This window comes from Bubalus bubalis, chromosome 4, assembly GCF_019923935.1.
Source record: "Bubalus bubalis isolate 160015118507 breed Murrah chromosome 4, NDDB_SH_1, whole genome shotgun sequence".
Taxonomy (NCBI): domain Eukaryota; kingdom Metazoa; phylum Chordata; class Mammalia; order Artiodactyla; family Bovidae; genus Bubalus; species Bubalus bubalis.
Genome location: NC_059160.1, coordinates 26,527,449 through 26,543,169, shown reverse-complemented (window position 1 = coordinate 26,543,169; position 15,721 = coordinate 26,527,449). Strand labels below are relative to the sequence as shown.

At 36.0% G+C, this 15,721-nt stretch overlaps 1 protein-coding gene and 1 long non-coding RNA gene across 5 annotated transcripts in view; one reads left to right on the top strand and one right to left on the bottom strand.

Moving 5' to 3' along the window:
- Positions 1 to 15,721, top strand: part of LMO3 (LIM domain only 3) — a 63,401-nt gene that overhangs the window by 45,932 nt on the left and 1,748 nt on the right. For all 4 annotated transcript variants that reach the window (XM_044941204.1, XM_044941203.1, XM_025283321.2 and 1 more), the window contains one exon: positions 6,171 to 6,296. In XM_044941204.1, the coding sequence (XP_044797139.1) occupies positions 6,171 to 6,296 (126 nt within the window). The remainder of the gene's footprint in view (positions 1 to 6,170; positions 6,297 to 15,721) is intronic.
- The window catches only part of LOC123333207, a 61,634-nt gene continuing 59,885 nt past the window's right edge, over positions 13,973 to 15,721 (bottom strand). Inside the window, exon 3 of the long non-coding RNA XR_006550403.2 lies at positions 13,973 to 15,380. This is a non-coding gene — a long non-coding RNA (uncharacterized LOC123333207). The remainder of the gene's footprint in view (positions 15,381 to 15,721) is intronic.

The following is a 15,721-nucleotide window of genomic DNA, read 5'->3' as shown; positions in this document are numbered from 1 at the left end:
CTGAGCAATTAACACACACTTTCATTAAAAAGGGTTCATTGAACCTGAGCTTTCTGTCTGTAACCATAAGTTGTGTGTGGGATTTTCAGGTAGCAGGTGGCATATTTTCTCATAATATACAATATAATATAAGCACGTGAAAGTGAAGTCGCTCAGTCGTGTCCAACTCTTTGCGACCCCATGGACTATAGCTTATCAGGCTCATCCATCCATGGGATTTTCCAGGCAAAAGTGCTGGAGGGGGTTGCCATTTCCTTCTCCAGGAGGGGATCTTCCCAACCCAGGAATCGAACCCTGGTCTCCCGCATTGCAGGCAGACGCTTTACTGTCTGAGCCACCTTAATTTTTCCATTTACCCTTTATTTCCTTTTTTTCAATGTAATATCTGCCTACCTAGTAAGTATGTGTATTCTCTCTATGTATATATATATATATCCATTTCTGTAGATATCTATATATAAATATATAGATTATATCCATTATCTGTTGTAAAATTTTATATATAAAGAGAAAATACATATATATAAGAATATGTAACATACATTGAGAATATACATGTATATATTCAAATATATATAGTAACAATTCAACAAATGGCTTTTATGTTTATGTTTGTCATAATCTACATATGTTAATAAAAACTATCATTTGCCAAGGCTGGACTTAATAAATTGAATTAGAGTTAATTTCATGGAATGCGTGCATTAGTTGCTCGGTCGTTTCCGACTCTTTGCAAGCCCACGGACTGTAGCCCATCAGGCTTCTCTGTCCATGGAATTCCCCAGGCAGGAGTACTGGAGTAGATTGCCATTCCCTTCTCCATAGGAACTTCCCAACCCAGGGATCAAACCCTGGTCTCCTGCATCACAGGCATGGGATAAAAGTGCTTATTATGAAAGGAATAATCTGTAAGTCTCCTTTAACCAGAAGATATATCTAGTTACTTTAAAATATGATCAACTTTTGAGACTTCTGTGGCCATCCAGTGGTTAAGACTCAGAGCTTCCACTGCAGGCAGCATGGCTTCTGGTCGAGAAGCTAGGATCCCTCATGCCACACTGTGCAGCCAAAAACAAACAAAAAAAAAATATGGTCAGCTTTTATAGCTTTTTTTTAGCTTAACTTTAGAAAAATTCAAAGTCATCTCCATGTAGCAATGTATTCTAAAAATATATGTTAAGCAGCCTAACTGTGTAACAATTAGAAGCATAGTTCAAACTAATGTTAAACATGTCTTGTTTTCTTTGATGTATTTTCAGATGTTCAGTGTTTCCTTTTTTGCTTCTTGTCTCTCCCACATTATCTTTATCTCTGTGACAGGGGTGTGCCTTCTTTGACCCAACAGGAGAGAGAACAATAGATTGAACTCTCTTCAGCCTGTCATGGGTGCGAATTTTTTTTTCCATTTTAAATAAAAGAATTGAATGTTTAAAGTGTTTTCATTTTCTATCACTACATTCCTTAGTTTAAAAGAGTGAAATAGAAAAGAAGATGAGGAGTATACTTGTAATAGACAAAAAAGCAATTGCCCTTCTCAATCTGTGAAAATGTTCCATTCTTTCCCACAGAACATACTCAATAAAACTTCCCCATTTGGCAGTCAAAAGTTAAAGATCGTTTCAACTGATCACAATTTCATATCCTTAGAAAACGAAACTTTCTCTGTTCACTCTAGTTATTCTGAAGAGGGGTGGGGTTTAACAGGATAACTACACTGTCTTATCCTCAGTATTTTAAAAAATATTTATCATTCATTAAATTCATGTGTATTCAAGCTGCTTGAATATTAGAAGACTTACTTGATCTTTGTTCAGAATTAAAGTTTACTGCAGTGATATTTATTTATGCATTTTTCCCCAAATAAATTAATTTGCGTCAAATACTGTACTTTCCATTGGCTTGGGGGAATTTGATTTAGTGACTTGAGCCACTGACCTGGTAAAAAATCTATAGAAACATCTGGTGCTGTGAAATAAAAGACACTAATACAATGAACACTCATTTTCCCCCGATGCCTGTAGTAAACCATATTCATTATTGCTGTGTTAAATGATTATATGTCTTGAGTTTTTCTCCACCCCCACCACCCCCAGGAACTTTAGTAATGGATATATACTAACCTGTACAGAATTTACTTGATTTATAGCTATGTTACAAAAGCTGTTGAACGTTTAGTAAAAATGCAGAATTTTCTGGGTATCTTTAAAATGTACAAATGTGTGTTGCCTTAGTTCTTGTTATGCCACCCATACACAAGAATTACTAGGTATTTCTCAATACATGCATGCTCAGTACTGTTGGGAGGTGTTATCTAGCGCATAGATAGACTGCATTCTTACCCATGAAAAAGTTGTCTTCAGGTCTGTGTTTAGATTGTCAGTATCAGGTAGTGAAAAAGAAAATGGGATGGAAAAGGGAGAGAAACATCCTTTGGGATTCCTGCAAACAGTAATCTGCACTGATATTGTATAGATGATAGTTGTTACCTTTTATATTGTATGTCTTCTTTTGGTGGTGTGTCAGAAAATAAAGGTCATATTGCTTTAGCCAATTATGAGCATAAATGGTGGGGAGCAATCCAGCTCATAAATTGGCAAGTTAACCCCTGCTATGCTTCAATAATCCGTAAGACATCTTAAGATGAACAAAATGGATCAATAAACTTATTTTCTTTCCTTACTGTAAATTTATGAGCCAGTGCAGGACGTACATGCATGCGTCCTTGTGTCTGACTCTTTACAAACCCCATGGACTGTAGCCCACCAGCCTCCTCTGTCCTTGGAATTTGGGGGACAAGAATATTGAAGTATGTTGCCATTTCCTCTTCCAGGGGATCTTCCCAACCCAGGGATCGAACCCTCATCTCCGGCATCTCCTGCATTGGCAGGCAGATTCTTTAGCACTGCACCAGCTGGGAATCCCTTATGAACTAGTGCTCTTTGATTAATTTAGGTAAATCTCAAATGATTTCTTTTTGAAATAAAGGTTTGTCTGTCTCAATGTACGACTTACTAAGATGGTATAAGCACTATAAACAGATTCCAAGGATCTTTAGCTTACACAGAAGAGCGGATCCCTCTTAACTTCTTTAAAAATGAGTCTGCTAGTAAGGAGTGGAGAGGAAGGGGTTACAGGAATTTCTCAGATTATGAATCGTCTAAATGACTTAGATAATTAAAAGACTCTTCTTGAGTATTTCTTAGACATATCTGAAAAAGTCTTGCAAATGAGGACTGTGCACTCCTTCAGCTTAATTGATATATGTGAAAATTCTTTTTGTCTGAGACTCCAAATGGTGTGTTTGAAAACCAAAGGATAACATTATATATTTTGAAAACCCAACTTTCAAAAAAAGAAAATACATTTTGTTTCCTGCCCCCAGAGAATCTTGGTTCATCCCACAGAGAAAAAGGAGAACATGAACGTGGCTATAGAATGATCTCTTGATCCTTGGACAAAACTGAGGAAAAAGTCTAACAAATGCATCGTTTTGCAGTAAATTAGATCAGATTTCCGCATCTCCGCACTCAGTCTGTGAGCTGACAGTTCAGTAAAATGTTCCCTTGTAAGGTTCGCCCTCTTAGGAAAAGGGGCAATAATTCATCATTAGGATTTCAGAGTCCAGGTGTAGATAGAAACTGATGGAGCCCTCCAGCGAGGCAGAGAAAGTGCGTGGAAGAAGAAAATTTTATCTGAAGCCTAATTCCCTGGTTACAGCAGAGAATAATTAAGATAATATTGCTTCAAGAGTCCTTTAATGATTAAAAATCACATATGCAGAATCCATAAATTGGAGGGCCACAAATTGGAAGGCTGTAACGTCAGAGGACTGTTTTGTGCACACTGGAGTAGAAAGTACATTCGTGGTAGCAGGCTGTACGGGCAGCCACCAGAGACCAGGACCATTCCAAGGACTTTGTTTAGATGCAACAAATCATTTGTCTGTTATTAACCCAGAGCTTGTAATTATGCAGATTGCCATAGATTTTCCTGGGCCTGGAAGTGAGATTGAGGGTTGTTCGCAGTATAGCAGGCAGCTCAGGGCTGGCCATGCATTACCGAACTTGCCACATTTATCATGTTGACTGATGGCAGCAGAAGCAGGTCTCAGGTCCCAGTGGTTAATGTAGTGGGTAATTAACTGTCATTTGCCTAGTAATAGGCTGATGATCAATGGTTTGTGTGGAAACAAATTCTAATCAGGTAGCTGATAAATGCTCAGCTAGCGAGAGCAATTGAAACTGGGGGAAACTATGTCCAGAATTTCAAAATGGCATTGTGTGTGTGTGTGTGTGTGTGTGTGTGTGTTTATTAGATATAAGCAAACTGAGTCGTTCTGAAAAACTGCTTGCTCGTCCTAACCACATTTTACACCCACATGCATACAATATAGAACTTTTAAGATTTCCTTCTTTCTCAAAAATAATAAACAAGAGAACAGAAGAAACAAATGGTGCACATAAGTGATGGGACTCCTGATTCTGTGAGGTGCACAGAAAAGTAAATGTGAGATGTTAGAAGGCACAGGGAAAATTCTGCTGACAAAAGAGTAAGATGAAAGCTTTAGTTTGTGGTGGTTTCATTTGTAACAGTGCAGTAGGAGATGGGACATATTACGTTTTCAGTGAAGTTCTTTTTAAAGAGAAATTATTTCCCAAAGCAGGTTCTGTAAACTGAGAACACAAAGGTTATTAGAGTTACATTTGTTAAAATAAGCCTATTAAAACGTTTTTAAAATTCTTTCAAGAAAAGAACATGGTTTTAAATTTAGTCTTCGTGAATAGAAACCTTGGCTTACTTTTATCAAGAGCCCAGATTTTGCTAGCAAAGTCTTTAACAAGCATCTACAGTTTCTACCCTCAAGGCGCTTATGTTCTTTAAGAGACAACTAACAAAAACACAAGCATAAACATTTATTACACGTTTTGCCAGACACTTAGAAGCTGTTCTCACAACTCTTTTTGACAATTGTCATTATCCTGGTAAGAGGAGATCGTTATAAACTTGAAAATGAATATGTATGCCTTAAGCAAAGACCTATCTTTGGAGTATATAGAAAGTAATAAGAAGAGAAACTTCAGCACATTTGTACATAATCCTTAAATTCAGTAAAATGAAAGGCTAAGATATTTTAAAGTACATTTTTATAACTAAAACGAGTTTTCTCCGTAGCACCTTTGAATTCATTAGTTTAGAACTGCTTTTAATTTGGTCTTTCCCATGAGAGCCATTATATTTTTCTCCTGTCAGCCTGATGCTGGAGAAAAAAGAAAACTGGCAGACGTGGTGTTTTTCATCTAGTTTGCTTCCTAGTTAAAAAGTGCATTAACTTGTATGCATGGAATATTATTCATAATAACTCTTCACCACCATTAACAACTTTAAAGAAATTTGGTTTAAATATTGCCAGTGCGAATGGATAAAATATTTTATTTCCTGCCATTATTAAACTATAGAGACATTTTATATTGTACTGTTTTTTTAGGTCATTACAATAACTATTTTCAGGAATACATCAAATAGGTTTGTGGTTTTTTTTTTTTATAAATACCTTTTTTCCTAGGCAATTCCAGTAGCTCTTACAGTATATTTCAGGTCCTGGTCTAGCTATTTATAGTTTACAGCCTCATTTACTTTAATATGCTACCTGAATAACATAATCATAGCTATAACTATGGTATAGGACCACAGGGTGCATGCAACGCTAATGTTTTTTGACTATTTAAGGGCTTGTTCGTAAACGTTCCTTAATAATAATGGCAAAGCTTTTAGTAACTAGGTATCAGAAAATAGTGAGTCATTCAAATGGGTTTCTTTTCCAATGAAAATATTTAGTAGGAGGCATTGAGATCAAAGTTATATTGCTTTTATATTTTATATTCTAACAAGTAGAAGGTTTTTGCTGTGAATTCACCCCTGTTAACTTCTGTTCGGTGCAGTTCTGTAAGCTTCCTAATGTATTTGTCTTTTCCTTTTCTTCTCAAACAAGATGTGATTTTCATCAAGAAAGGTCGGCTGAGTATGTATCACTGAAGAATATTTATGTATGCACATAGGATAAAGCTCACTTGTGTATTGATAGTTTTACAAAGTATTATTAGCATCTTTTCTGGTCACCAAATCAGATTTCCCTGGAATAGTCTGAAAAAAAAAAATGTTTATTGTTCTAGGCTCTTCGGAGTAACAGGAAACTGTGCTGCTTGTAGTAAGCTCATCCCTGCCTTTGAGATGGTGATGCGCGCTAAGGACAATGTTTACCACCTCGACTGCTTTGCATGTCAGCTTTGTAATCAGAGGTAAGCACAGTTCATTCTGGCTTCTAAAAAAACGGTAAATCTCCCTTTGCTGGCTATGTGTTTAATGGTAGGAATTATTTTAGTACCCTTAAAACAACTTATCTCAGCATTTTTGTTTTCTGCAACAAATCATTCAAGGCCAGAAACACGTCACTGAGAAGGAGAAAGGTCTCAATTCTATCCTTCTGTCCCTCAAAGAACTGCATCATAGAACAGGATATGATAAGAGATGAAAACTTAAGTATATGAAAACTTTATAGAAAACTTTCTCTTCTTATTCATTCTTTTCTCTTGTTTTTCTTTTTAAAAGTAAATTTAACATATCTTTACTACTTGAGTAAACAAATTTGCAAAGAAAAACATACAGAAATTTGTGGCAGGCAGTGTGTATTCATCTTATTTTCATTGTATACAGTTGCTCTATCTCTTAATTTCTTATCTTGAATTTTAAACTTACTGTATATGTACTTTTAAAGTTGCTCCAAAGCTCTTTGGGAACTAGGTTGGATATAGTTATCAGTATCGGAGAGGCAGCATTGAAGGATGGAAAGAATGTTACAGAGGGGATCTAGAAACCTAAATTCCAGTCTGGACTCTCCCTAACAAGGTATATGAGCATAAGCCAACCATTTTAGTCCTCTGGACCCGTTTTCTCCTTTATAACAAAATAGAGTTAGATAAGTCTATTTCAGAGAACTCTTTCATCTCAAAGTGTTATGATTTCATTCCATTTTTTCTAAAGTGAAAATTATAACTTTTATTTCTAGTGGGAGCTATATACTATGATACCTGTTTTATGTGATAAATGCAGAGGATACTAGAATATTAAAAGATACATCATCAAAATACATTTCAAAAATTACTGTGCTTGATGGAGTTTAATGAAAATAAATTCAGCACGTGGGTGAAAAAAAACCTGAATGTAATATTCAGTTAGTTTTGTCCAGTTCTCAGTTACTGTAATTGGCCTTGTTTCACTGTCAAATGCAGTATCTTCTTATGAGGTGCTGTAGAATAGTGGAAAGAACATGTGTTTACAGTAATAACTGGATTCAGATCTCAACCCCACCATGTACTGGCTGTTGAGTTTGGTTTGTGCATCCTTAAAATGTAGACAATAATGCCTATCCTGCAGATTTTGAAAATTAAATGAAAAAAACTTAAAAATATGAGGAATATAATAGGTTCTCAAAAATTAGTTTTTGCCTTGATATCTATGATTTATTTTTAACCATATAATATTTCACTAACTTGGTTTTTACACGAGATATCTCTTGCTAAATGTAGATGTTCAGAATGTTGCCCGATACACTTCATGATGTATAATTGACCCAGGAAATAATTCAAGAAGTCACCCTGCAGCATGTTGATTCTTCCCAATAGATGTTTGGAATCATAGTAGGTTGATTCAGTCTATAGTGACATTTAGCCAAAAATAGATTGGCATATGTACATATTTTTATTATAAAGATAGGAATACAAAAATACAAATACCCGCACATCCTTATAGATTCATTACTTTGCATATGTATGTCTTAAAGGTGTATTAATACTAAATTTAGAATTTTTTTGTTTACTTTTCAAATTGATCCACTAAACATTTATTAACAATAGAGGTATCTTTCTACTTATAGAATGTTACTGATTAATAATGGAAAATTTAGAAAATAAAGATGTAAAATAACATTGTCCCATGTCTCACTACTCTGAAAGAAATTATTTCAATGTTTTGGTGTGTAGCCTGTCATACATTTTTCTATGTACATATGACAAGTGATACATAACATATGCTTTATATTATACCCACACTTAAACATCTTAAAGGAAAGTAGCAAGGAAGAATCCTAATATTTGATACTTGTACTTTTTCATTAATAGAGTGAGCCTTTTTACCTGCCTTTAAAAATTATTTTATGATATTTTAAGCTTTCTTGTGTTCAGCTTTATGGGTAGAGCCTCATATATTGTTAAATCAGTCTTTTATCATCAGATGTGTAGGTTTTATCTTCTGGTTTTTGTATTACAGTATCATCAATTTAATATGGACTTTATAAACAAATACTCAAATCTGTGTCAAGCTAAATTCACAAGCACATGGTTAATTAGACAAAGCATATAACAGTTTAAGGTTTATGTTATATAGTGCCAAAATGCTCTCCAGAAAAATTATACCAATTATCCTTACTCCAGAAATGAAAAAATAATGCATTCCCTTACAGAAGTTCTAACACTGGGAATTATTATTTTTAAAGATATCCTTGTCACCTTGAGGGTGAAAGATGACATCTTATTATCATTTTTAATTAGCATTTATTTGATTACTAGTGGCTCTTTGATATTTTTTCTATTAAGAAACTGCCTGTTTATTCCTTTCATCCATTTTTCTATTAAGGCAGACTTACCTATTTTATCCATGTTCTTACACAGAAAATTAAAACATCATTCAAATGCTAAGCCCAGCCTAAATTCTATTATGATGCAAAGTAATTGTAGGTTGTTAATGCTATTTACAAATCGTATATCAATTTTATTTCACCATTGAAATAAAAAGTTGCATTCACAATTAAGTTTGTCTCCTCAGTGGAACTCAGTCAAGTAAGACAAATACTCCTAAATTTTGACTCTAAAACTGTTCACCTTCTTATTGCTGCAAAATACTGTTCTAGTATCATTATTAAAGTACCTAATATATTTCTGTGTGCGCTTCATTTATTACATGCCATAATGGGACTGCATATCTTTAGTGCTGGCTATGCACAATTAGCACTTAGTTATTGTCTTGTCACTTCCATCCCTACAAGACAAACTCTTTTAATGCAAGAAGTCAGCTAATCTTCATTAGTCAAGCAAAGCAGACGGATTGTGTTACTCTGAATCCAGAAGGTTTTCAGTACAGGAGACTCTCCTTTTACATTGATGTTTGCTTGGGGAAATCTCCCCAGTAAAGCCATTCACCACAGAAGCCTGTACTCATAGTAGCCGAATCATTGTCCCAGTAGTACACCTTTTCAAGGGACACACAAAACCAATGGGTAATTTATAGGCACTTTCCCTTAAGCAAACTTTCTTGATATCTGAAATTATGATACTATAAATGCTTATGAGTATTATTTAGCAGTGGGAGTCCCTGCTGGCTCAGTGGTAAAGAATCCGCCGGCCAATGCAGGAGACATGGGGTTTGATCCCTGGGTCGGGAAGATCCCCTGGAGAAGGAATTAGCAACCCACTCCAGTATTCTTGCCTGGAGAACCCCATGGACAGAGGAGCCTGGTGGGCTACAGTCTATGGGGTCGCAGAAGAGTCGGACACAACTTAGAGATGGAACAACAATAAGAGCAATCATTTAGCAAGGCGTTTCATATTAACTTTTAAATCAAAGTATCAGCAAGATATAAAGCATTGCTGAATGTCTAAAAAAGATAGTAAAAGGACTTCCCTGGTGGTCAAGTGGTTACAACTCTGCACTTCCACTGCAGAGGGTGTGGGTTCCATCTGTGGTTGGGGAGCTAAAATAGCACATGCTACATAGCCAAATATAAATAAATAAATGACATTTTTGAATAAGGTAGTAGTAACAGTGAACTTTCAGGATTGGTGGTCTTCTCTGTCCTTCAAGTAAAAGGGTATGGCTAAAAATGGGCTTTTTGGCTCTTTTTCCCCTGGGGCTCAGATGGTAAAGAATCTACCTGCAATACAGGTGACCCATATTCAATCCCTGGATTGGGAAGATCCCCTGGAAAAGGAATGGCTACCCACTCCAACATTCTTGCCTGGAGAATCCCATGGACAGAGGAGCCTGGAGGGCTACAGTCCATGGGGTTGCAAAGAGTCAGACACAACTGAGTGACCAACACTTCTTCACTTCATGGCTAAAAATGTGTGAATCTGAATTTTAAAATATCTAAAAATATATCTATTTTGAAAGGACCAGAAGAAGATTATTTTGAGCACCTTGTATGATAACTGTAAGCTTATTCAGAATTGGGAAATTCTGGTTAATTTCTTAAAGATGAGTGACCCCCCCCCCGGAACATTCTAGAAAGCTAAGTGATGGTTTTATAAAAGATGAGAAAAAAGGGCTCGTTTGTAATGAAATGGCCTCAAATATATATAACTGTGTGACATTTGAAAAAAAGAGAAAGCACTGTGCTAGGCTCTGTGGAAACAGAGGTGAATAAATTCTAGTTTCTGTCTTAGAGGTGTTCAGAACTATAGAACAGACTGGAGATCGAAGAATCACAGAAGAGAAGAGTGTAAATATCTGTTTACTAAATATACAAAGCAGATCTGTACTGAGGGAAGAGAGGTCTGTCCCTTATGTCCTTCTTATGAAAGCATCAAAGGGTTGATCTGCTGGATTTTAAAGGATTCCCTAAGACTGCTTAGGGTGTAGGAGGTGTGTCTGGGGAGGTGACAAAGCCTTGGTGCAGTGAGGAAAGGGTTTTGCAGATAGATGGAGCAGAGGCAAGACATGGGGGTTTGAAACCATGGAATGTGTTCTGGAAATGAACAGAGGCTCAGAGATGGGTAGTTGTGGAGTAGTTTGGTGAGGATGTGGAGGAGTAGGGAACAGAGAGAGGAAGTTGTGAAGGTAAGAAGTCCGTCAACTAAAGTCAACATGAATCCAAATTTAAATTATTCATCAAAAAGAGCTTTGTTATTTGAGGTATTCAGTTCTAGAATAAGTCTGTCGTTACCAACATTTATGGAACACCCACTTCAAGTGGTAGTATAGTTTATGGTGGTATTTCAAAGGGTTCAAACAAAATTTAACTCATGGTCGTTTACCTCAGCACTACCACTCTGAGTGGGAAATCTGTTACACATTCATGAGAGAATTTGAAATGGCACAGTAAATGATACACCAAAAAGTAAGTGCTTAGGAAAAGATCAGAATGAGTTGATGGGGTCAGGGAATACTTACCGAAGGAATGGAAACTAAAAAGTCTTTATTCATTTATTGAAGTATGTGCGTGCTAAGTCATATAGTTTCTGTGTAATAGTATGTAAGTTACAGGTGTACAATATAGTGTGTGATCAGTTGCTTCAATTGTGTCTGACTCTTTTTGTGACTCCATTGGACTGTAGCCTGCCAGGCTTATCTGTCCACGGTGTATTCCAAGCAAGATACTAGAATGGGTTGTCATGCCCTTCTCCAGGGGATCCTCCCGACCCAGGGATTGAATTGTGTCTCCTGCATTGGCAGACGGGTTCTTTACTATGGAGTCGCCAAGGAAGCTCCAATATAGTGATCCACAATTTTAAAGGTCATACTCCATTTAAAATTATTATAAAATATTGTCTATGTTCCTCATGTTGTACAATATATCCTAGTAGCTTATTTTATACCTAATAGTTTGTACCTCTTACTCACCTATTCCCATATTCCCCCCCCCCAAAAAAAGAATTTCTAGTAAGTAGGTAAAAAAAAGGAGAAATATCCCTGAGTAGGAAACAGCTAAGCAAAGAGGAGAAGATTGTCAGTAGCAAATAATAATGGTAGCAAATTCTCATACAGTGCTGATCAGACATTGTTTTGTTTTACATGTGCTAGCTCATTTAGTCGGAGAAGGCAATGGCACCGCACTCCAGTACTCTTGCCTGGAAAATCCCATGGGCGGAGGAGCCTGGTGGGCTGCAGTCCATGGGGTCGCTAAGAGTGGGACACGACTGAAGCCACATAGCAGCAGCAGCAGCAGCAGCAGCAGCAGCTCATTTAGTACTCAAAATAACCCAGAAGTAGTCACTATGATTAGCCTCATTTAACAGATGAGGAAATGAAAGTATAGAGCATTTAAATAACTTGCCCAAGATTGCACAGATAGAAAAAGGTAGATTCAAAATTTGGACTCAGATCCAGTATGAGGACCCTGGCCTGTTTCAAGATGGGTATTTTCTTTGCTGACTGTAGTGGTGATTTAGTCGCTAAGTTGCATCCGACTCTTGCAAAACCCCATGGACTGCAGCCTGCCAGGCTCCTCTGTCCATGGGTGAAAGTCGCTCAGTCATGTCCGACTCTTTGCGACCCCATGGACTATACAGTCCATGAAATTCACCAGGCCAGAATACTGGAGTGGGTAGCCTTTCCCTTCTCCAGGGGATCTTCCAGACCCCGGAATTGAACCCAGGTCTCCAACATTGCAGGCGGATTCTTTACCATCTGAGCTACAAGGGAAGCCCCTGTCCAGGGGTAAGTGGATATAAATGTGAGGAGATAGAGTGGAGTTAAGTGAGGTAGATATTAAATAATTTATAGCAGGATTTGGGATATGGGTAGTGTAGTTTGGCACAGAGAAGATTGTTTCTGTGTGATAACAACTATGCTGTCACTGGGAAAAGACAGTAAGTGTGTTCACAAGTGTACAATGAGTGTATAACTTCCACTTCTTACTGAAGTACAGTATCAAAATCTCCACTTTTAGTAGCAGAGGTATGCTAAATAGGACAGTAGAAATATTGTAGATATGGACTAGATTCCCTTTGTTTCCAAAGTGCTGTGGAAATGGAAATTAATTATAATTGACAGTCACTCATCTTAGGGAAGTAAGATGACTAAGGTAACATTTTCATTCTCAGAAACGATGTCACAAATGAAGGCTTCCTTGCAGAGGCATTTGATAACCTGTTCAAAACCACTGTAAGCCCCACATTTTACAGGGATAATTTCTTAATTATACTTATTGTCTGTACTTTTCTAGTATCTAAGACCATATGAATTTAACTATAGTTACTCCAAAATACCAGGTAATTAATTCTATGATTAATTCTTAAACATTAAGATTAGATGGTTTAATAAACTGATTGGACATTTTTTTATTCCTTAACATATTTTTTAATGATGCTGGAATTAATTGAACTGACTGTATCACAAGCAGTTAGGGTTAGATTATAAAAAAGAATATGTTTATTTTCAAGAATTTTAGCCTGACCTGTTAATATACATGCATTCAACATCCTCTGGCCATCACTATTTTTATAATGTTTTTCCACAAATGCTAAATCGCATTAGGATCTGGTTATAGAACATTGGAAATTAGCCTTTCTTACAAAATCACAGTTGTAGATCATTTTGTTAGATGTCTGATAGCTGCGTTGCTGTTTCTCTAATTTTGTCATGTTTGTGTATAGAACATTTTAAAGGAGGATATTAGCTCTTGTTGCAAAGCAATCATAATCAGCTCTTAACCAAAGCTTTCAAGGCTGTTTTAAGTTTTATGTGTGTGACATTCCTCACCTGTGTTCTGTTTCATTTTGACCTTTAAGTATAAATTGATACACACATAAAATGTACTTTATCCAGTTGACAACGCATTAGTAACAACATATTTCAGGAAGGAATGTTTTAGATGAATTCCTTTTATATCTCACTGAATGATAGGCACCTTTTTTAAAGATTATTTAAAGATTGGCAACCACAAGTCCATGCTTTATTATTCTGTTTCTGTTTTGTAGATGTATATTGTGTCATAGTTGAGATTCCACGTGTAAGTGATATCATATGCTATTTGTCTTTCTTTGCCTGACTTAAGTCACTTAGTATGATAATCTCTAGGTCACTCCATGTTGCTGCAAATAGCATTATGTCATTCTTCTTTATGGCTGAGTAGCATTCCAGAGAGGAGAGAGAGTGTGTGTGTGTGTGTGTGTGTGTGTGCGCACACATACCATATCTTCTTTATCCATTCCTCTGTTGATGGACATTGAGTGTTTCCATATCTTGGCTATTGTGAATAATAAAAACTTGAATCTTGAATCCAAAGAGATCAGGGTGCTTTTCATTCCTCTACCATACATGTTCTAGCTATGGAACATTGAGCAGGTTTTAAAAATTCTGGAGAAGGCGTTAGGCTTTTCATCTGAAAAGGACAATGTTAATATTTTATCAGTTGGATTTAAGGAATAAATGCAATGACTATATCTATATACATGTTCAGCCTTAGTACATGGTAAGTACTTTACAAGAGGTGTCTATTTTAATTACCTACATTCCAAACATTGAGAGAAGGCTTTACATACTACATTTCTACTCTTTACTACCAACTTACAAAAGTTACTGATGTTGAAAACAAAAATCCTGAAGTTTCATTTTTAATATCGTGAGTAGAAGGTTGGGATTTGAATTCAATTCATTGCAGATGTCTCTCTGCCTTTAATATACTTCTTATTTTAACATTCCTACTGAGCTGGTGATGGACAGGGAGGCCTGGCATGCTGCTGTCCACGGGGTCGCAAAGAGTCGGACACGACTGAGCAACTGAACTGAACGGAACCATTCATTGATGTAACTGTTTTACCTTACCCACAGAGAAATGACTCAGAGAAAGTATGAAATACATCCTATATCTTGTGTTGGGTAGGTGAGAACCACAGCACTCAGTACCAAATCCCCAGGCTCTTGGTTCAGTGCTTTTGTTGATATAATTACTCTGACTTTATTAATCTACAAATAAAATTACCTACATTTCAAGGCCCCTGAAGGTAAGAATGGCATGACACAACATGGCAAAACAAAAATTTTTTAAATGACATTTTTATTTGATAGCAAATAGAAATTTGGAGACTTATTTTAAAAATTAAAGCATAATTTTAGACAGTACAGAGTTTAAAAAGTATTTCTAGTTTAGTTGGTTTTTAGGAAAAGATAAGATTCAGTAACATCAGCTGGAACACAAGAATATTAAAATTATTTTTGATGTGATATTTTATTAGTTTATTAGTCAATTCAAATTAATTTCATCATTAATGTAAAGTGAAAAATTTGAACGATAATCAAATGTATTCTGCATGTTTTATATAATCTCACATAAAAGAAGAGTATCTAATTTGCCTATTTAGGCCTGCCCAACAAAAGAAATATTTCCTTTTATTCAACATATCCTAATGATCAGGATAATCTACAAAAACTAGTTTATCCAAACACCACTTTTTAAGCACAATATTTCATGTTTATAGTTTGCAACTAATAAAAAGAAGTCCAGACTTGAATGTCCATTGTATCCAATAGCCTTGACCACAAACAACTGCAAGATTTCAAGATCAGGGCATAGTCTTACTTTCAATCAGCATCATCAGCAGGCAGTAATCCTGGGGAAAAAAAAGTAAATTCCACAAATAAACAGACCAATCTTCCTTTAAGAGGAAAGCTAATTCTTTTCAATCTACTTTTTTTATTACACTATTTTCCCCTCTATCTACTTAGCTAGAATAAGGATAAATTTCCAAAGCTACCCAGTTGGAAAATAAATAGGTTCACTGTTTGTCTAGCATTCCAATCTTTGCAAATGTAAATCAGCCCAACTGCTCCTCATTTAAACCTTCAACTTCACAAAACATTAAAGTGTGGCTTTCACGACACAATTTAATCTATCCACTAAGATTTCTGCCTGAACATCATTTGAAATTGACTATCTGATAAAGAGAGACCA